The sequence below is a fragment of the Salvelinus sp. IW2-2015 genome, linkage group LG20 (assembly GCF_002910315.2).
Source record: "Salvelinus sp. IW2-2015 linkage group LG20, ASM291031v2, whole genome shotgun sequence".
In the NCBI taxonomy this organism is placed as follows: Eukaryota; Metazoa; Chordata; class Actinopteri; order Salmoniformes; family Salmonidae; genus Salvelinus; species Salvelinus sp. IW2-2015.
The window spans coordinates 21,185,698-21,207,892 of NC_036860.1; the positions used below are offsets into that span (position 1 = coordinate 21,185,698).

The following is a 22,195-nucleotide window of genomic DNA, read 5'->3' on the forward strand; positions in this document are numbered from 1 at the left end:
TAGGGCAGTGCACAATTGGCCTGGGTTTGGCTGGTGTAGGCTGTCATTGTAAATAAGAATGTGTTCTTAACTGACTTGCCTAGTTAAATATAAAAAGGGGGGAGGGTGTGCAATTACGATTTTTTACAGTAGAAGGGGAGGGTCATGTGAAAATATGTTTAAAAGTGGGGAGGTGTTTTTTTAATGACACCTGGAGTTGGACCTTATAGATAGAACCTGTTCTCATCTCAGTTACACTATGCTGAGTGGTTTCCCGGAGTCTTCTCCCTTGTCCTCCCCTCTCACCCGCCCATTCCTTACCTATATTTCTCCCTTTCTCAGTCCCCCTCTTTTCTTAGTGAGAAGCAGTCACCTTGTGATGTGTGCTCACTCCGCCTCTTCCCAGCTGATGCTCGCGCCCTGTCAATTTATTTTCTCAGATGAAGAGTTGAGGAAGGGGGAAAAGAAAGCAAGAGGGTCTGCGGGGGTAGCGCAGTTAAAACATCCATGGGTGGTTGTGTGGGCAGTCACCATGATTCTTCAGGCAGTCTAAACGAAAACTCTGACGGAACTGGAGGTAGGAAATAAGTTACATAACGTCGGGGTGGTATTTGGTCTATAGTTGGTGCTTTTTGGTACATGCCAATTTCATGCGTCTTGCCTCCCCATGTCTTCCTTTATTGCAGCCGCCTAGAACATCGTGGCGGCCACGACTATCAATCAGCTCGGATAGCCCATCTGGCCTCGTGCTAATAGCTTCATAGCTAGGCAACATTTTATGATCTTGAAAATGCCTACTGTTCGGTGTTAAATGACTGCCTTTGTCTGCTTTGAATGAAGGCGTTTGATGTTGTAGTTAGCCAGCCGGTTAGCATGCTAGCTAGCTATCTTGCTACATAATACGTTAAATGTGGGTCACCGTTTGGCACAAGAATGTATAAAATCATAATAGTAAACACAAACAATAATGCTTTGCTTTGTTCTCAGATGCATTTTTTTGCAATCCTGTTGCCTAATTCTGTTTCATTTTCATGCGTCTTTTCTTGGGGGTCGACATTCTAAAGTGGGGGAGCGTACAATTTTTATTCTCAACTAACGTTAACTGCAGGACTCAAGAGGATGGGGGAGTTGCACCAAAAACACCGGTGGTGGTGGGTCTAGATTTCGAGAGAACGCCACCGCTTGGCGCGTTTACGTCTCCGTTAATTGTACTTTATCGCTGTATTCAACAATAACCAATATCTGCATATCTCAGTGACGCATAGTTAATGGATATTATGTTGCCACCGTGTTCATTCATGTAGCACACTGTATCCAAGGCTTTGKGAATGAGAGACTGGTATTAATCTGCTGGTTGGTCTCCTACGACCCTCGGGTCCCTACTTCACGTTGTTATTTCCTCACCTAGTCGGGATTTCCGGTGTCTAATGTTGCATATGTTGTTTTTGTTATGATTGTAACATGGTTTGATTGAGCTTGTGGTTGTGGGGATGAGGCTTGTACAGGCACACAAAGAAGAAGTCTAAATGTTGTCTCCTTGCATAGATAAAAGTTATTGATCTTCTTCATGTTTGCATGGCACACCTAGGCAATGSACTTGTCCCTGAGGTGGGCCTCCCAATGCAACAGTGTCTTGGGATCACTGTGTTACCACATGTTATTAGGCCCACACTGTTATATTGCTATAACCAGGAAGCAAAGTTTTAGCCTGGGTACCAGTTAGTTTAGCTAACATTTCACTCCTTGCCATGAGGAGTTGGCAAGAGWGCAGAAACAGACTGGCATGCACCCAGGCTAGTGACGTTTGTGTTGTATGCAAATGTACACTGCTGAACATTTGTGGARCTAATGTAACTTGCAACTGTCAAGATTCTACATAATGATGTAAAGTAGAGCGAGATGAGGAGAGCAAGATAGGGATCCATCCAGGGAAAGGCTTAACCCAGGGGGGTTGTTCTATATGAATTCAATCGCATTCTGACGGCACCCCTTTTGATTTGACGGAACCTTCCAAACATGTTTGTCCGTGGCAGAAGTGGTCAGAAAGTGACTTTTTGTACCCGAATGCCAAAACATTCAGGAAGTGGAGGTGCTCAAAGTTGACCTATTTTCCATGTCCCACCCTACCGTGRGACATCGGTCTTAGTCACTGAAAAATATAAACAGTTGAGTTTTATATAAATTGAAAGTTTACAAACAGGGTTGTCGAAATATTYTATGATTTCTTGAAACAGGTTTTTAAATAAATATCTTTTTTATTTTTATTTAAAGGGTGCAATCGAGAGTTCAAACAACAACAAAGCCATCACTCCACTACTAGTTTTGGTAAATAGCTGAGGGAGGGGCTTGAGAAATAAAACCACTCTCAAATTCGTAGACAGCTATGGATGTAAGGACTGACCATCCATGAGATCAAAATGATAGTTTTAACCATGTAGCAGAACGAGCTCTATTATAGTGGCCTCTGGGACATTCTAATGCCTTGATTCCATCTGAAATACACAGCTAAATTTATTGAATATTACTTGAACGACTTTATCTCCCAGATTGGTAAAAATGAGTTGCGGTATTGAGTAGAACGATGGGACTTTTATCGTTTAAAATGACTGAATTCAGTGTGGTGTCTTGGATATCGGCCAGGCCTATTTGATCATGACATTTTTTTTTACATTAAACCTGTCTTCTATTGAGATTAAAGCCATATTTAGAGTTTTACTGCAAGATATGAATTGTCACAATGATGTTTGTTCTTCAAATGATGTATTTTATTGACTCTGCGGCTGTGGACACTTAGGGTAAGGAAACCAATTTGTAATTTGGGTGACCTATCCCTTTATCACTTTGGCCTGTCAATCAATCACTGTGGGTGGGATTGTCAGTGGAGGGGGCAGGATGTTTGAGTCAAAGTGGCATGTCTGAAACCCTATCAAATCAATCACTGTGGGTGGGACTTTGAGGGAAGGTGGTAGATTTGTAATCGAGTCAGAGAAACTAGTCCAATCTACTCTTTGAATTTCATTTATTGTGGCAAAAACCTAAGAAAAAAGGTTGTGTTCTGTCAAGTACACATGGATTCCCTGTTGAGAAACAATATAGAATTGCAGGAAAATGGTTTTAAAATTGCTAAAACAAGTCACTTTAGAAATCACTGGCAAGTCTCGACGTTGGCTTAGAATCCAAGGAAAATACAAACAAGATATTTGGTTTACTTGTCCCTATGCGATACAGTAACGGAGAAGGGCGACATCTTACGAGTTCCAACTTTGCTATATAGTGACTTTTGTCTTTATCTTTACTTTTTTTTGTACAGTTCATACTATTATCACATATGACCGCCAAGCACTTCTCGACATCAGATCAACAGTTACTAACCTCAATGTCTACTTCAACTACAACTCGGCCTCAGCTGTTCCACTGTTCGTACCGGACCCTATTCCTTTGTTCCATGGGCTRCCAAAACRCTGCAGGCGTAGACAAGGTGGAGTCCTGGTGAAATTGAGGMGAAGAGCGAATCAAATGGCGTTCCCCTCAGTTATATTGGCAAATGTCCAGTCACTCGAGAATAAGATGGGAGACTCGACCGAAGCTTGTCCATCAGCGAGACTTGAAAAGTTGCAAAATTATGTCTTACTGAGACGTGGCTGGTTGATAACGCTATGCACGTAGTACTCAGTGGATTCTTCATGCAGCGACAGAATCGAACGGCGGCTTCGGGGAAGTTAAAAGGAGGTAGTCTTTTCTTTTTTTCCCCCCTCATAAATGGCAACTGGTGTTCTGCTTCAATTGTGAAAGAAATCTTGAGCTTTTGCTCACCTGATATAGAATACCTCATGGTAAGCTACAGACCTTTTTTATCTACTAAGAGAGTTCTCATCTGTAATTATCACTGTTGTCTACATCCCTCCACAAGCCAACACCACTCTGGCACTCAACGAACTGTATGGGGCCATAAACAAACAAGAAACCGAGACTTTAACACGGGGAGACTTAAAACCGCCCTACTTCACTTCTACCAAGAAGTCTCCTGCGCCACTAGGGGCGCTAAAGACCACTTTTATTCTAAGGACGTATTCAAGAAAGCCCACTACGACCTCCGAGACATCAAACGTGCAAAAGGACAATATAGGAGGAAGGTCAAATCCTATTACACTGGCTCCGACGCTCGCCGTATGTGGCTGGGCTTGCATTCGATAACTGATTACAAAGGGAAACCCAGCCACGAGTTCTGCGTCACTGGGCAACTCCTAAATTCCTTTTTATGCTCGCTTCGAGGAATATGACACTCTGCCTTGCGTGGAATGCCCCTGTTTTTCCGGATGACTATAATCTCTCTCTGTGGCGGATTTGTGAGCAAACCGTTTAAACAGGTTAACAATCACAAGGCTGAGACTGAATACCAAGGCCCTTTCTCAAAGCGTGCGCAGACCAGCTGGCAGGTGTCTTCATAGACATKTTCAATCTCTCCYTGTCTCAGTCTGTAATCCCAACACTTCAAGCTGACCGCCCTGTTCCCAAGAGGTCTAACTTAACCTGCTTAAATGACTATCGCCCTGTAGCCCTCACATCTGTAATGATGAAGTGCTTTGAAAGGCTGGTCATGACACACATCAACACCATCATCCCAGACACCCTGGACTCACTCCAATTTGCATACCGTCCCAACAGATCCACAGATGACGCAATCTCAATTGCACTTCACACCACCCTCTCCCAMCGGAACAAGAGAGGAAATAACTATGYGAGAATGCTGTTCATAGACTACAGCTCAGCGTTCAACACCATAGTCCCCTCAAGCTCATCACCAAGCTAGGGACCCTGGGACTGAACTAACAGGCTCTGAGACAGCTTCTACCCTCAACCCATAAGATTGCTAAATAGCCAGACTACTAAATAGTCTACTAATGGTACCCAAACTATCTTGCACTGACCCTACACAAACTCTCACTAGACTATATACATATACTATACACACACTACATTGACACTCCCACACACATTCACTACATACGCACTCACACACACACACACACACACACACACACACACGCATACCAACACAAACACACATGCATACACCATTTTTTAAATTTAACTAGGCAAGTCAGTTAAGAACAAATTCTTATTTACAATGACGGCCTACCAAAAGGCAAAAGACCTCCTGCGGGGACGGGGGCTGGGATTTAAAAAATTATAAAAAGACAAAACACATCACGACAAGAGACAACACAACACTACATAAAGAGAGACCTAAGACAACAACACAGCAAGGCAGCAACACATGTCAACACAGTAGCAAAACAACATGGTAGCAGCACAAAACATGGTACAAACATTATTGGGCACAGACAACAGCACAAAGGGAAAGAAGGTAGAGACAACAATACATCACGCAAAGCAGCCACAACTGTCAGTAAGAGTGCCCATGATTGATTCTTTGAATGAAGAGATTGAGATAAAACTGTCCAGTTTGAGTGTTTGTTGCAGCTCGTTCCAGTCGCTAGCTGCAGCGAACTGAAAAGACGAGCGACCCAGGGATGTGTGTGCTTTGGGGACCTTTAACAGAATGTGACTGGCAGAACGGGTGTTGGAGGATTAGGGTTGCAGATACGGGGGAGTGAGGTCTAAGAGGGTTTTATAAATAAGCATCAACCAGTGGGTCTTGCGATGGGTGTACAGCGATGACCAGTTTACAGAGGAGTATAGAGTGCAGTGATATTTCCTATAAGGAGCATTGGTGGCAAATCTGATGGCCGAATGGTAAAGAACATCTAGCCTCTCGAGCACCCTTACCTGCTGATCTATAAATTATGTCTCTGTAATCTAGCATGGGTAGGATGGTCATTTGAATCAGGGTTAGTTTGGCAGCTGGGGTGAAAGAGGAGCGATTTACGATAGAGGAAACCAAGTCTAGATTTAACTTYATCCTGCAGCTTTGATATRTGCTGAGAGGACAGTGTACCGTCTAGCCATACTCCCAAGTACTTGTATGAGGTGACTACCTCAAGCTCTAAACCCTCAGAGGTAGTAATCACACCTGTGGGGAGAGGGGCATTTTTCTTACCAAACCACATGACCTTTGRTGTACTCCCTTGGTGACTGGCTGAGACAGCAGATTTTCTGACTTTATTCACTGCACTCTTTGAGAGMGGTAGTTAGCGAACCAGGCGAAAGACCCCTCCGAGACACCAATACTCCGTAGCCGGCCCACAGGAATGGAATGGTCTACCGTATCAAACGTTTGGCCAAGTCAATAAAAATAGCAGCACAACATTGCTTAGAATCAAGGGCAATGGTGACATCATTGAGGACCTTTACGTTTGCAGTGACACATCCATAACCTGAGCGGAAACCAGATTGCATACCAGAGAGAATACTATAGACCTCAAGAAAGCCAGTCAGTTGATTATTGACAAGTTTTCCAACACTTTTTATAAAGAGGGCAAAATAGAAATAGGCCTATAACAGTTAGGATCAGCTTGATCTCCCCCTTTTAAATAAAGGATGAACTGTGGCTGCCTTCCAAGTAATGGGAACCTCCCCAGAGAGGAGAGACAGGCTTGGCGACGATAGGGGCAGCAACCTTAAAGAAGAAAGGGTCTAAACCATCTGAGCCAGATGTTTTTTGGGGGTCAAGTTTCAGGAGCTCCTCTAGCACCTTGGACTCAGTGACTGCCTGCAGGGAGAAACTTTGTAGCGGGGCAGTGGAAAAAGCGGAAGAAGCATCGGGGATAGTCGCATTAGAAGTGGTGGGAGATGAGGGAATGTTGGACGGGCAAGGAGGCATGGCTGAATCAAATAGGAATCTTGACTTAATGAAGTGGTGATTAAAGAGCTCAGCCATGTGCTTCTTGTCAGTAACGACCACATCATCAACATTAAGGGACATGGGCAGCTGTGAGGAGGAGGGTTTATTCTCCAGGTCTTTAACYGTTTTCCAGAACTTCTTTAGGTTAGACCYACAGAGATAGAACTGCTCCTTAAGCATGTCCCAGTTTAGGTCACCTAGYAGGACAAATTCAGACTTRGTGTAAGGGGCCAGGAGAGAGCTTAGGGCAGGTAGGGTACATGCCGGTGCTGATGGAGGACAATAGCACCCAGCAACAGTCAACAAAGTGCTATTTGAAAGTTTTTAATACTTAAAACCAGCAATCAAATATTTGGGGTCAGACAGGGTGGAGACAACCGAGCCCTGAAGGTGATCCTTGGTAAAGATTGTCGCTCCCCCACTTTTGGAAGATCTGTCTTACCGAAAAAGGTTATAACCAGAAAGGTTAACATCAGTATTCAAAACACAACATCAGTATTCAAAACACTCTTCCTTAACCACGTCTCAGTAATGACCAACATCTGGATTGGAGCTGTGAACCCACACTTTCAATTGATCCATTTTAGGTAATAAGCTTCTAGTGTTAACATGCAGAAAATCCAGGCTTTTACGGGAGCAGAAATCAGTGAAGCACTAGTCAGAATTGGGGCTATCAACAGTAGGTGGGCCAGGGGGTACATGCACATTTCCAGATATAATCAACAGTGATACAATCAAGGCACGGCAGAGGACAGGGAGAGATCTGCAGTGCTGATTTATGACATCTGAATGTGCATCAGGTGGCAACAAGATCATATTGTATAGCAATTACATCACGTAACATGAATACAATGCCGGCGAGAGGTGTTTAGAATGGGATGGGAGGCCAAATGTCTGTGTAACCAATAGAGAGTCAGAGTCCAGAGTGTGGGAACAAACAGTCTTTCCCACGGTTGGGTAAAGAAAGTTCGTGATCAACAAAGCTTTCAGGAGTCTTGAGGCAAATGGCAAAATGCACAATAAATAAATAAAATGTATAACGACTTGGGGCTAGCTTGAGACCCACTTTTACACTAATTTGCTGCTGCTACTCTGTTCTACTCTTATTATTATCTATCACTTTACCCTGCCTTCATGTACATATCTACCTCAAATACATTGTACCTTTGCACATTGATCTGGTACTTTCTGTATATAGCTCCATTCTTGTGTATTTTATTTCTTGTTAATATTTTATTCTTTTAACTCTGCATGGTTGAGGAGCACTCGTAAGCAAGCTTTTCACCGTAAAGTCTACACCAGTTGTATTTGGCATGTGACAAATACAATTTGATTAGATTATTTTTTTTTTACTACGTTGTATGATTTATGAATAGCAAAGGCAGAGTCACAGTTCACACTATTGTTGAGGAACTCTGGTTGGCTGAGCAAGGCACCCTGGTGTGTGTGTGTGTTGTGAGGTGAAACCAGAGCCACCTGCCAGTGCTGCGTTGTGTGTGGGATCTCCAGACCTCCTCACGCCATCCCTGCCTCACCTGTGCGGCCCAGTCATCATTGCGACAAGGTTGTGTGGAAAATATACAGCCAGTGAAATAGAACTCCGGTGTATTTGTAATCTCCCTCGGCCTGTTGCACAGACCAGGACAGGAGACGTTATTGCTGGTCATAATAATCAGTAGTCGGGAGAGCAAGAAGATACAAACCCCTCATGTACCACTACCAACATCCTGTGTTACTGTCATCATGACCCACAGCAGCTATGACCAGACCGGAGTCATATTCTATATCGATATCTCCATATATGGCTATCTAAGACCATACAGACATGATTTATGTTAGATGTATCTCAGTCTGTCATTTATAGAGCCATGAGCTGTCCTGTACTTGTCACACTGGCAGGCATGTTAGTCCCCAGGTGTCCTCCTGACTGCCCTCATACTATCATATCATAGTGGGACTGGGGCTAAGTTCAGTTGCAAGACTGGAGGGACAATGAGTATTGAAAACCATGCCAAGATGAAGTGCTGTAATGAGGGACAAGCTATCCACATTTCCTCAGTGSTCTTAAATGGTGACTGTATTTATTTTAATTACTCTGTGTTGAGTCTGGCATTTCAGGGTGGGGTTTGATCTAGGGTTGAGCGGTATCCAGATTTTCATACGGTTTCTGTACCATACGGTATTACCGGAAGTGCACACAAGGGGTGCTATTTCTTTTAACACACAAAACAATTTAGGCAACAGGGATTTTTAACCAAGAAGCTTGATYTTGCCATATAGCCACTTGGCTAGCAAGTTAGCAAACCAAATTCATAGCTGAAGCCCTGAGCTGGATGCAATTTATTTGGCACATCTTAAATGGTTATCTTATAGTGGGCCCCACCCCCMAAAAATAGACACTGATTTTACGGTATTGAAAATCATACTGTTGGTGTGTCTAAATACCTGGGTATATGGTATATCGCCCAAGCCTAGTATTCAGACCCATTGACTTTTTCCACACTTTGTTACGTTACAGCCTTATTCTAAAAATTGATTAAATAGTTTCCCCCCCTTTATTAATCTACACACAATACCCCATAATGACAAACCAAAAACAGGTTTTCAGAAATGTTTGCAAATGTATAATTTTTGTTGTTGTTGTTGAAATGATAGCACATTTTACAAGTATTCAGACCCCCTTTTTTCGCCCCAATTTCGATCTTGTCTCATCACTGCAACACCCCAACGGGCTCGGGAGAGGCGATGGTGGACTCATGCAACCTCCGAAACATGACCCGCTAACCGCGCTCCTTAAAACCTGCCAGCTTAACCCGGAAGCCAGCCGCACCAATGTGTCGGAGGAAACACCGTTCAACTGGCGCCCTGGTCAGCCTGCAGGCACTCGGCCCACCATAAGGAGTCGCTAGGGCGCGACGAGCCAAGTAAAGCCCAAACCCTCCCCTAACCCGGACGACGCTGGGCGAATTGTGCGCTGTCCTATGGGACTCCCGGCCACGGCCGGCTGTGGCACAGTCCGGGAATGAACCCGGGTCTGTAGTAATGCCYTAGACCGCTGCGCCACTCGGGAGGCCCTGATGCTACAAGCTTGGCACACCTGTATATGGGGAGTTTCTCCCATTCTTCTCTGCAGATCCTCTCAAGCTCTGTCAAGGTGGATGGGGAGCACCGCTATTTTCAGGTCTCTCCAGAGATGTTTGATCGGTCTCAAGTCCAGACTCTGGCTGGGCCATTCAATGACATTCAGAGACTTGTCCCGAAGCCACTCCTGCGTTGTCTTGGCTGTGTGCTTAGGGTCGTTGTCCTGTTGGAAGGTGAACCTTCACCCCAGTCTGACGTCCAGAGCGCTCTGGAGCAGGTTTTCATCAAGGATCTCTCTGTACTTTGCTCCGTTCATCTTTCTCTCTCCCAGTCGATGCCGCTGAAAAACATCGCCACAGGCTCATTGTYCACCCTCCCTCCCAGAAGCCCAGAAGGGATGAGAGATCCAAGCCAATGGGTTCGTAGCTGCTGAACTCCGCAGCACACACACTGCTGAATGTATATATTTTTTTTCTCTTGCTTTGTTTTCTCTTTTCCATATTATGTCTATCTCTGATAAGCTACCCAGGAAAGGGCTTAAAATAGCCCATATTTATATATGTAGCCTTAGAAATAAGGTTCATGAAATCAATAACTTTCTAACATCAGATAATGTTAATATATTAGCCATTTCTGAGACTCAGTTAGATAATTCATTTGATGATACAGCAATAGCAATATAACATCTATATAAGAGACATAAATGCTTATGGGGGAGGTGTTGCTGTATATATTCAGAGCCACATCCCTGTAATGCTTAGAGAAGATCATGTGTTATTAAAGTGTTGTGGTTGCAGGTTCACTTGGCACATCTAAAGTGAAATGCTTGATAGTATGTGATGTGAACCAAGAGGTCTCCTTTCTTGGGGGCCAGAATATTGACTGGTTTTCATCAAGCTGCCCGCTCAAGAGGAAGCTTCTCACTGTAACCAGTGCTTGTAATCTGGTTCAGGTTATTAATCAACCTACCAGGGTGTTTACAAACACTACAGGAACAAGATCATCCAAATGTATTGATCACATTTGTAGAACTTTGTTCTAAATCTGTACCCATACCCATTGGATGCAGTTATCACAATTGAGTGACTGTATCCAGGAAAGCCAAAGATAATACAAAAGATTTTGCCGTGGGGATGAAGTTAAAAATATTTGTTGCTCTGATGTGATTAATCAGGAGCATCCAGATGCTGCACTTGAGGAATTTATGAAATGCTTCTTCCAATTATTGAGAAACATGCACCCGTTAAGAAACTGACTGTTAGAACTGTTAAGGCTCCATGGATTCATGAGAAATAGAAAAACTGTTTGTTTGACAGATGGGGCAAAAGGAGTGGCTAAGTCTGKCTGGCGCTCTGACTGGCTGACTTACTGCAAATTGAGAAATGATGTGACTAAACTGTATTATGAATCCAAGATGAATGATAGAAAAACAACTTTGGAGTACTTTAAATGAAATTATTGGAAAATTCAAATTGAACTCCATCGTTCATCGAATCAGATGGCTTATTCATCACAAAACCATTTGATGTTGCCAATTATTTTTAATGATTACGTCATTGGCAAAGTGGGCAAACGTTGAGCCATTGTATTCATGCATTAAAAAAAGAAGAAAAGCATTGCAAGTTTTAATTTTGTAAAGTTAGTGTGGGAGAAGTGGAGAAAGTGTTATCGATCAATAATGACAAACCTCCTGGCATTGACAACTTAGATGGAAAGCTACTGAGGAYGGTAGGAATGGCTATAGAGTCAGCTATCTGTCATATCTGTAATTTGAGCCTAGAGGAAAGTCTTTGTCCTCAGGCCTGGAGGGAAGCCAAAGTAATTCCGCTAACCAAGAGTRGTAAAGCGGCCTTTACTGGTTCTAACAGCAGACCTATAAGCTTGATGCCAGCTCTTGAAAAAGTTGTTTGTCCAAATATAATGCTATTTCTCTGTAAACAAATTAACAGACTTTCAGCATGCTTATGGAGAAGGGCACTCAACATGTACTGCACTGACACAAATGACTGATGATTGGTTGAAATACATTTTTAAAAAGAAGATTGTGGGAGCTGTATTGTTAGATTTCAGTGCAGCCTTTGATATTATTGACCGTAACATGTGTTATGGCTTTTCAACCTCTGCCATATCTTGGATTCAGAGCTATCTATCTAATAGAACTGAGGGTTTTCTTTAATGGATGCTTCTCTAATATCAAACATGTAAAGTGTGGTGTACTGCAGGGCAGCTCTCTAGGCCTTCCACTCTCTTTTTTTCTATTTTTACYAATGACCTACCACTGGCATTAAAGAAAGCATGTGTTTCTATGTATGCTGATGATTCAAGCATATACCCATCAGCAACCACAGCTAATGAAGTCACTGAAACCCTTAACGCTGACTATAAATACTATGCATGCCAGTCTCTCTTCTTTAAGAGTTGAGGTGAGACTGAATGCATCACTWCTTTTTATAAGAAACATTGTTGAAAATCCCAAATTGTTTGCATAGTCAACTTACACACAGCTCTGACACACACACTTACCCCACCAGACATGCCACCAGAGGTCTTTTCACAGTCCCCAAATTCAGAACAAAGTCAAGGAAGCATACAGTATTAGATATTATTGCATGGAACTCCGTTCCATCTCATATTGGTCAAGTGAACAGCAAACTTGGTTTAAAAAAACAGATAAACCAACACCTCGTGGCACAACCCTCACGGTAAACACTGTGCCTTTTTGATTATTATATTTTTTTAGTTCTGTCCTTGAGCTGTTCTATTAATGTTTGTGTGGACCCCAGGAAGAGTAGCTGCTGCTTTTCCAACAGCTAATGGGGATCCTAATAAAATACCAAAATACAGAATGATGTTGCCACCACCGTGCTTCACCGTAGGGATGGTGCCAGGTGTCCTCCGGACGTGACGCTTGGCATTCAGGCCAAAGAGTTCAATCTTGGTTTCATCAGACCAGAGAATCTTGTTTCTCATGGTCTGAGAGTCCTTTAGGTGCCTTTTGGCRAACTCCAAGCGGGCTGTCGTGCCTTTTACTGAGGTGAGTGTCGTGTCTGTGACTATCATAAAATTTGTAGACTGTTATTTATATCAAATCAGTTCTCTAGGTTKAATTATTACGTGATTTAATCATGTAAACATTAATTAACTAGGCAGTCGGGGCACCACGGAAAATGTTAAGATTAACGTTATAATTTTCCGAATATATCTCTTCAGATATTTTAATAACTGATCAATTAGTCTTCTATTAATTAATTGTTACCTCATTAGTCTCATTCCAAACGTCGTAAAATAATTGGTTATCTGCACAAACCCTAGTTAACATAATGAATCAGCAATAGACAAATTGGCTTAATTATTTATTTACTAACTAACTAAATAATCACAGAAATAYATCAAACAAACTGTAGATATTGGTTACTAACAATGATAAAGTCCCTAGTGGGCTAAGCCGATATGAAGGCTTGGTAGACAAAGGAAAGGGGTAGGGACAGAGAGAGGGGGAAAGACAAAATGGAATCACTACACACAGTCTATAATTATATTAATTGAAATGCTAATCCTTTSCCCRTGAACGGCCGCTCATTCTGAAAGAAATTGCAATGTACATATTTATGCCTGGATGTCGTTGGTGTCTCCGTTAAACACTCCATCGTCCTGTAGATTTCATCAGAGTCTCTGGTTAACTTTCCCAGAAGTCACAATGTCTTTTGTGGTTGTAGGTGGTTAGAATGGATACTTCAGAGTATCTTTCGGAAATATTCTCATAGAATAGATGCTTCGGCGGTTAATAAGAGCAAATCAGATGTCGATTTGCTCTTATTCTGTAGTGATCGATAGTCTCAGAGTTTAACCATTTCCAGCTGTGTAGCCAAACTACAGCTGTATGGTCTCCGTGGCCTATAGAATTGTAGCCATTCCAGCGTGGGGACTCTGTCCTGGTGTTCTCTGACTTCTTAACCATTCAAAACGTCCGGCTTACCTTGGGTCTCTTTGGCATGAAATGTAAATTTCMTCACGGGTGGTTACTTCAGAGTAGAAAAGGGCGGTTCCATGACGCCGACGTAATGTCTATGCTCACGTGKGCTTGGCCATTGATTTGGTTAACTTTATATGAAAACCTTCTAAACAAGAGTATGGGTTAACATCACATTACATATTTTCACAAATGGGTTCATGTTTAATCACATACGTTTCACAATATTTAGATGTAAACTTGACAGCTGGGAAATACAGATATACAGTTATGTGTGTTTCCTGTCCTTCATGAGATCACCAAATGAAACACACTTGTCGTAACTGTCCCTTAAGTGTCCACGGACCATTCTCAAAAGTAGRAGTATTGTTTAGTTCTCCCATTTTGGGGATTAGGAGTTTTGAACAAAATAAGGTCTTTGTTCTGGTAGACTCTCTCAATACTGCATGGCAGTTTCTACCAAATATTTATGAAACTGTGGAGAGAGAGAGGCCCCCCCCCCCCCCCCCATGATCCTCCTCCCCAGGGCACTTCATGACATGAGGCTTCCGGCTCTCTAAGGCCTGATTGGTGGAGTGCTGCAGAGATGGGATACCTTCGAAGGTAAACTATCTCCACAGAGGAACTCTGGTGTTCTTGCGTCACCTCCACCTCCCACCTCACAAGGCCTTTCTCCCTGATTCCTCAGTTTGGCCGGGCGGCCAGCTCTAGGAAGAAAAAGTCTTGGTGGTTCCAAACTTCTTCCATTTAAGAATGATGGAGCCACCGTGTTCTTGGGGACCTTCAATGCTGTAAACATTTGTTGGTACCCTCGCCAGATCTGTGCCTCGACACAATCCTGACTTTGAGCTCTACGGACAATTCCTTGAACCTCATGGCGTTGTTGTTTTTGCTCTGACATGCACTGTCAACAGTGGGACCTTTTATAGACAAGTGTGTGTGCCTTTCCAAATCATGTCTAATCAATAGAATTTACCACAGGTGGACACCAAGTTGTAGAACCATCTCAAAGATGATCAATCGAAACAGGACGCACCTCTGCTCAATTTCGAGTGTCATAGCAAAGGGTCTTGAATATTTATGTGAAAAGGTATTTGTTTATTTTTTTAATCAATGTACTAAAATATCTAAACCTGGTTACACTTTGTCATTAGGGGGTATTGTGGTTAGATTGGTACAATTTGGAAAAAGGGGTCTGAATACTTTCCGAATGCGCGTAGGCTTGGGCGGTATACCATATGGGCTTGTACAGTAAACAGGGATGTTTGACGGTACCGTCGGTTCTTTTTTCAATACCGTTAGACCGTTTGTAATCTATTACATTTACATTTTTTATTTATGTGCGCTGTTTGCTAAATCACATCACAGCAATGTGAGTGGAGGTCATAGACCAAATGAGAAAGGGAACCCAGGGATTTAACGGCGGTGATTTTCCTGAAGGCAATAACAGCAAAATAATACATCAAATAAGCGCTCCCACCTCAGGGACCACCCTCTGACCTATGCACAGTTAGGGACCACGAGCGCTGGGGCAGGGCCTCATCACCGCTTTCGCCAACCCCATCTACACACAAGCTGACAATTGTAAACAATTAAATACAAAAAGCACAGCACCCGGTGGAAGAAGTGCACAGACGCTGTTACCAAATAGGCATATACACTGCTCAAAAAATAAAGGGAACACTTAAACAACACAATGTAACTCCAAGTCAATCACACTTCTGTGAAATCAAACTGTCCACTTAGAAGCAACACTGATTGACAATACATTTCACATGCTGTTGTGCAAATGGAATAGACAACAGGTGGAAATTATAGGCAATTAGCAAGACACCCCAATAAAGGAGTGGTCTGCAGGTGGTGACCACAGACCACTTCTCAGTTCCTATGCTTCCTGGCTGATGTTTTGGTCACTTTGATGCTGTGTCAATGCTGGCGTCTACAACCCACACAAGTGGCTCAGGTAGTGCAGCTCATCCAGGATGGCACATCAATGCGAGCTGTGTCTGTCTTCAGCGTAGTGTCCAGAGCATGGAGGCGCTACCAGGAGACAGGCCATACATCAGGAGACGTGGAGGAGGCCGTAGGAGGGCAACAACCCAGCAGCAGGACCGCTACCTCCGCCTTTTGAGCAGGAGGAGCACTGCCAGAGCCCTGCAAAATGACCTCCAGCAGGCCCAAATGTGCATGTGTCTGCTCAAACGGTCAGAACAGACTCCATGAGGGTGGTATTAGGCCCGACGTCCACAGGGGGGTTGTGCTTACAGCCCAACACCGTGCAGGACGTTTGGCATTTGCCAGAGAACACCAAGATTGGCAATTCGCCACTGGCGCCCTGTGCTCTTCAGATGAAAGCAGGTTCACACTGAGCACATGTGACAGACGTGACAGAGTCTGGAGACGCCGTGGAGAACGTTCGCTGCCTGCAACATCCTCCAGCATGACCGGTTTGGCGGTGGGTCAGTCATGGTGTGGGGTGGCATTTCTTTTGGGGCCGCACAGCCCTCCATGTGCTCGCCAGAGGTAGCCTGACTGCCATAGGTACCGAGATAGATCCTCAGACCCTTTGTGAGACCATATGCTGGTGTGGTTGGTCCTGGTTCCTCCTAATGCAAGACAATGCTAGACCTCATGTGGCTGGAGTGTGTCAGCAGTTCCTGCAAGAGGAAGGCATTGATGCTATGGACTGGCCCGCCCGTCCCCAGACCTGAATCCAATTGAGCACATCTGGGACATCATGTCTCGCTCCATCCACCAACGCCACGTTGCACACAGACTTCAGAGTCATGGCGGATGCTTTAGTCCAGGTCTGGGAGGATATCCTCAGGAGACCATCCGCCACCTCATCAGGAGCATGCCCAGGCGTTGTAGGGAGGTCATACAGGCACGTGGAGGCCACACACACTACTGAGCCTCATTTTGACTTGTTTTAAGGACATTACATCAAGTTGGATCAGCCTGAGTTTGAGTTGTGACTCCAAATCCAGACCTCCATGGGTTGATAAATTTGATTTTCATTGATCATTTTTGTGTAATTTTGTTGTCAGCACATTCAACTATGTAAAGAAAAAAGTATTTCATAAGAATATTTCATTCATTCAGATCTAGGATGTGTTATTTTAGTGTTCCCTTTATTTTTTTGAGCAGTGTATAACAAAATAAATGGTTTCGATCTAAACGGTGGGAAAGAAAGCCTTCAAGGACATAATCCACACATTAGGCCCGTAGGCTACGAGCTGCCTCGGAGAAAATGTGTGGTTCTCATGAAAGCAGTTTTAAAATGTCTGTAGCAAATTGAGTTACAAAATCATGATGCATCTGCAAAAATCAACTATCATTCTGAGTACTAAGATGTGTAGTTTTTGGGAAAGYGTCTTATTTTAAATACATTTTACATATTCACCCCAAATTCTCATTCACAAAATGCGTCCCAATTTTAAATTCTCGGTTCATTTTATAAAACAAGGTGATGGGTGATGCGCTAATAGCCTGCCTACAGTTGACCATTGACGGGTTGGTTGTTTAACTATGGGGCAAAACTGACTGGGATGGCTTAGATTGTTGACAGYATGTTAACTACGTCATCTCCAATGTTTATTGAAAACATAAGCTTGCACAATGAGCACTTGTCTCTCAAATACATCATTACAGTTCTTGGTTAGCTAGGTAGCAGTTTTTTTTGCCATATTAGTGTAGAAGTGACATCAGTCAAAAGACCTCAAAACAAGACATGGTATCAAGAACAAGATAACACTAGCTGAAATGAGCCACCTACTATTCCCCACATGGCAGCTTCTTGTCATTGCTGCTAGCTATCTGGCCACCCAGACTCACAACACACGGACTTCTGCACCATTGAAAGCGTGCGCATCGTTTTCGTGACGTTGTCATCTAACCCGTCTATAGCCTACGCACTCGAATGGTAGGCGCGCTTTAATTACGAGTTGAGATTGAGAAATAAAAAAATAGCTATTTTTAATCGTAGCCCAAACAGATTTTCACACACGATTGCATTTATAATTGTTATTTGATTGCACAATGACTCCACTTACAAAAGCAGGTTTCACTCAAGTGAGGAGCTGCTCTCGCGCTGTCTGACATTTGATAGGCCATTCCTCTCCTCAAACTAGGCTCTGTATGCTGTGTGCGTGTGATAAATAGGATACATGACGACTCACGAAAATAAGCACGCGCCAATTTAATTCCACTAAATTATGCAAATTAACCTATTGGCCAGTCAAATGTATTTTCGGCGGCTAAACGATTTTAACAGTTAATCGTTAACTTTTATTCACCCATGTTTAGGATGTTGACTCAAAATCTTTTTTTTTTTTTTTCTTTTTTTTTGCAGGAACTTAAGTGTTAAGGTAATGTGATAGATGTCCACAGACAGTGTTTTTGTTTTTTTACACAATAAATATTATGATTCAATGTAATAAATATACTGAACAAAAAAATAAATGCAACATGTAAAATGTTGGTCCCATGTTTCATAGGCTGAAATAAAAGATCCCAAACATGTCAATACTCACAAAAAGCTTATTTCTTTCAAATTTTGTGCACACATTTATTTTATCCCTGTTTGTGAGTATTCTCCTGCCAAGATAATCCATCCACCTGACAGGTGTGGCATATCATGATCATTACACAGGTCCACCTTGTGCTGGAACAATAAAAGCGCCACTCTAAAATGTGCAGTTTTTTCACACAACACAATGCCACAGATTGAGGGAGTGTGGAATTGCTGCTGACTGCAGGAATGCATGCTGACTGCAGGATTGTCCACCAGAGCTTGTTGCCAGATAATTTAATGTTAATTTCTCTACCATAAGCCGCCTCCAACGTTTTAGGGAATTTGTAGTACGTCCAACCGGCCTCACAACCGCAGACCACGTGTAACCACGACCAACCCAGGACCTCCACATCCGGCTTCTTCACCTGCGGCGATCGTCTGAGACCAGGCACCCGCGACAGCTGATGAAACTGAGAAGTATTTCTGTCTGTAAGAATGCCCCTTTGCTGAGGGAAAATATATTATGATTGGCTGGCCTGGCTCCCCAGTGGGTGGGACCTATGGCTTTCCATGTCCACAATGACTACAACCCTGCCCAGTCATGTGAAATCCATAGATTACGGCTTAATTCCTTATATGAACCGTAACCAGTAAAATCAATGAAATTGTTGCATGTTTTATTTGTTTAGTATAGATTGTGATTATCCTCACCCACACAGGAGCTGGGATTTAATTAGAGCTTATTCCAGATGCTTCTCAATTGGAATTTGGTCAAAATTCAATTCACATGTTCAATCCTGCCAAAAACAATACTAATTCAGTGCGTCATGGCACAGTAACTGCACAGCATATTCTTTTAGTACTTCTTGTGTTTCAGTAATGATACATTCATTGCATATGATCAGAAGCTGTTCTGTTGTTCAGGGTTTAGATGTTGTTGGTGGTAGTGTCGCATTTCTACTATTGAGCTGCCATCTTGCATCCTCTAGGAGAGTGTTTCATTCCGTCCATGCTAGGGGGCACAGATGTTGGCCGGGTCATTTTAAGTGGAACACAATGTATTTAGTCTAAACCACATGCTTTTATCTCCATGACACACTGGTGTCTAACAGTAATTGCTCTTTACCCTTGCCAGGGCCAATGTGAATGGTGGTTTACCCATCTCTCTGATCTCTACAGCTCCCTAGCCTTAGTACCTCCTTCACTACACCAGTCAGTCAGTCAGTCTTACATCCCGTACCTCAGATACTCTTCAGGCATGTTACGTCACGGGCCCTCTTAAGGTCACAGACTGTTCCCATATGGGCCCCTGCTGTGTATTAGAGGTGTTGTAACCTGTGTTTATTGAGTCCAGCCCATGCCCATGCAGCGTTATCTCTCCATACTGTTGAATGGTTCTGTGTGATCCGGTACTTCTATGTTCCAGCCGGTGGTCCGGGGTGGAGGGCTATGCCTGCTCTGCCAGGGTGACAACAGCTAGGGTTGCACATTTTGGGGAATATTCAGAGGTGGAAACTTTCTGTGGAATTAACGGGAACACAGGGGAATTAACGGAAATATATGCTAATTAATATTAATACCATTTAAATGTAGATGTTTTTTGCATTGGATATATACCATATCATATGGAGACAAACATAAACCTTTTACCTTATCATAAGTAGACATAATTGCAAATTATTAAATCCTTCCAATAGAAATAACAAAAACTAATTAAAGAGTTGACTCTTCACATGGGATGATTTCACTGAACAACAAAAAGAAAGGAATATTGAATGATCCCAATGACCATCGCATCTCCCAAAAAACGTTTCAACATACATCTGTGAAATGATAGTCTAGAAACTATAGCTTGGTTTGTCTTCCTCCCAGGCTCCACGTCTTCCCCTGGACCTCCTCAATATCCACCTCTTGAACATCAGACTCTGAGGCCTCATCTTCACTGTCTCTTTCCAACCTTGTTGAGGATGGCTCGTTGTCAGCTCAAAAAGCCTGAAATTTGCCCGGGTGGCCACCAATTTTCAACCCTTTATTGTCAGCCTGTTTGTTGTGTGTGTGTGTGTGTTTGTTTCCAAACAAGGACCAGTTGAGGTTGCTGATGAGGTGGCCGCTCGAGGTGGCTGATGTTGTGGGATTTGGAGGATGATGGAGGCAACAGGGGAAAGAGGCTCAGATCCACAAAGTCCCTTCCACCAGGTGGCTGATGAGATATGTTGGCACGACTGTCATATTGCATCTCCATCCCAAAGCCCTGGCTTGGAAGTGTACTTCGCCAGACTGCCAAGAACCTTCCTCATCCAGGCCATGGTGGCGAGACACAGTAGTGATGACACCATAGCGCCTTGTTGATCTCTGAACCAGACAGGATGCTCTTGGCCAGCATACTTGGGGTCCAAAAGTGTACGCTCGTGGTTGTATGGGCTTCAGGCAGAAAATGCTTGGCGCTTTTGATGTATTTCAGAACTGCAGTTTCCTCTGCTTGGAGCAACAGTGAAGTGGGCAGGGCAGTATGGATTTCTTATTTTACATTTGCAAGCAGAGTCTGAACATCAGACAGGATGGCATTGTCTCCCTCAATCCGTGCAATGGCTACTGCAATAGGTTTCAGGAGTTTCAKGCTGCTTACCACTCTCCCAAAATACATMATCCAGGAGGATCCTCTTGATAGGGCTGTTGGCATACTGATTTCGGCAGACTGAGATCAGCAGACTGATATGGCCATTTCTTGGAGAGACTCCTTCCCCTCCAGGAGACTGTCAAACATGATGACAACAACACCTCAACGGGTGTTGCTGGGCGACTTCAATGTGGTGCTCTTATTCTTCTCACTTTGCTTGGTGAGGTAGATTGCTGCTGTAACTTGATGACCATTCACATACCTAACCATTTCCTTGGCTCTCTTGTAGTGTGTATCCATTGTTTTCAGTGCCATGATGTCCTTAAGGAGCAGATTCAATGCATGAGCAGCACAGCCAATGGTTGTGATGTGAGGATAGGACTCCTCCACTTAAGACCAAGCAGCCTTCATGTTCGCAGCATTGTCTGTCACCAGTGCAAATACCTTCTGTGATCCAAGGTCATTGACTGCCTTCAGCTCATCTGAAATGTAGAGACCGGTGTGTCTGTTGTCCCTCGTGTCTCTGCTCTTGTAGAATACTGGTTGAGGGGTGGAGATGATGTAGTTAATTATTCCTTGCCCACGAATGTTTGACCACCCATCWGGGATGATTGCAATAGTCTGCTTTCTCTATCATTTGCTTGACCTTCACTTGAACTCTGTTGAACTCTGCATCCAGCAAACGAGTAGATAAAGCATGTCTGGTTRGAGGGGTGTATGCTGGGCGAAGAACATTCAGAAATCTCTTCCAATACACATTGCCTATGAGCATCAGAGGTGAACCAGTTGCATACACAGCTCGAGCAAGACATTCATCATAATTTCTCTGGCTACATTGCTTCATTGAGTCAAAACTTCTGATTCCAGGAGGACCATGAGCTGTTGCTATCGATAAGGTGTCTGATTCATAATTTTCACCACGAATAGAAGTAGAGGGACTTTTGTCAGATGTTGCTTGTTGTGAGTGCTGAGGGAACTTTATGCACTTGGCCAGATGATTCTGTATCTTTGTTGCATTCTTCACACAGATTTGGCACAGTATTTGCAAATGTACACAGCTTTTAGATGCAGTGAAATGTCTCCACACATCAGATGGTGCCCGTGGCATTTTCCTGTAAAGATTAGGAAAATTTAGTAAAAAACCCCAACTACAATTACATGTACAGATGAATAGTTAAGCAGATAGATTAAACAACTCCTTTGTAAGATAAATGTTTTCAAATGAAACAC

General features: G+C 43.3%; 1 protein-coding gene across 1 annotated transcript in view; it reads left to right on the forward strand.

Moving 5' to 3' along the window:
• The first annotated feature begins 341 nt into the window (after positions 1 to 341).
• Positions 342 to 22,195, forward strand: part of ubtd2 (ubiquitin domain containing 2) — a 79,241-nt gene continuing 57,387 nt past the window's right edge. The window contains exon 1 of the mRNA XM_024012604.3: positions 342 to 556. Within this exon, the coding sequence (XP_023868372.1) occupies positions 487 to 556 (70 nt within the window). The 5' untranslated portion in view covers positions 342 to 486. The remainder of the gene's footprint in view (positions 557 to 22,195) is intronic.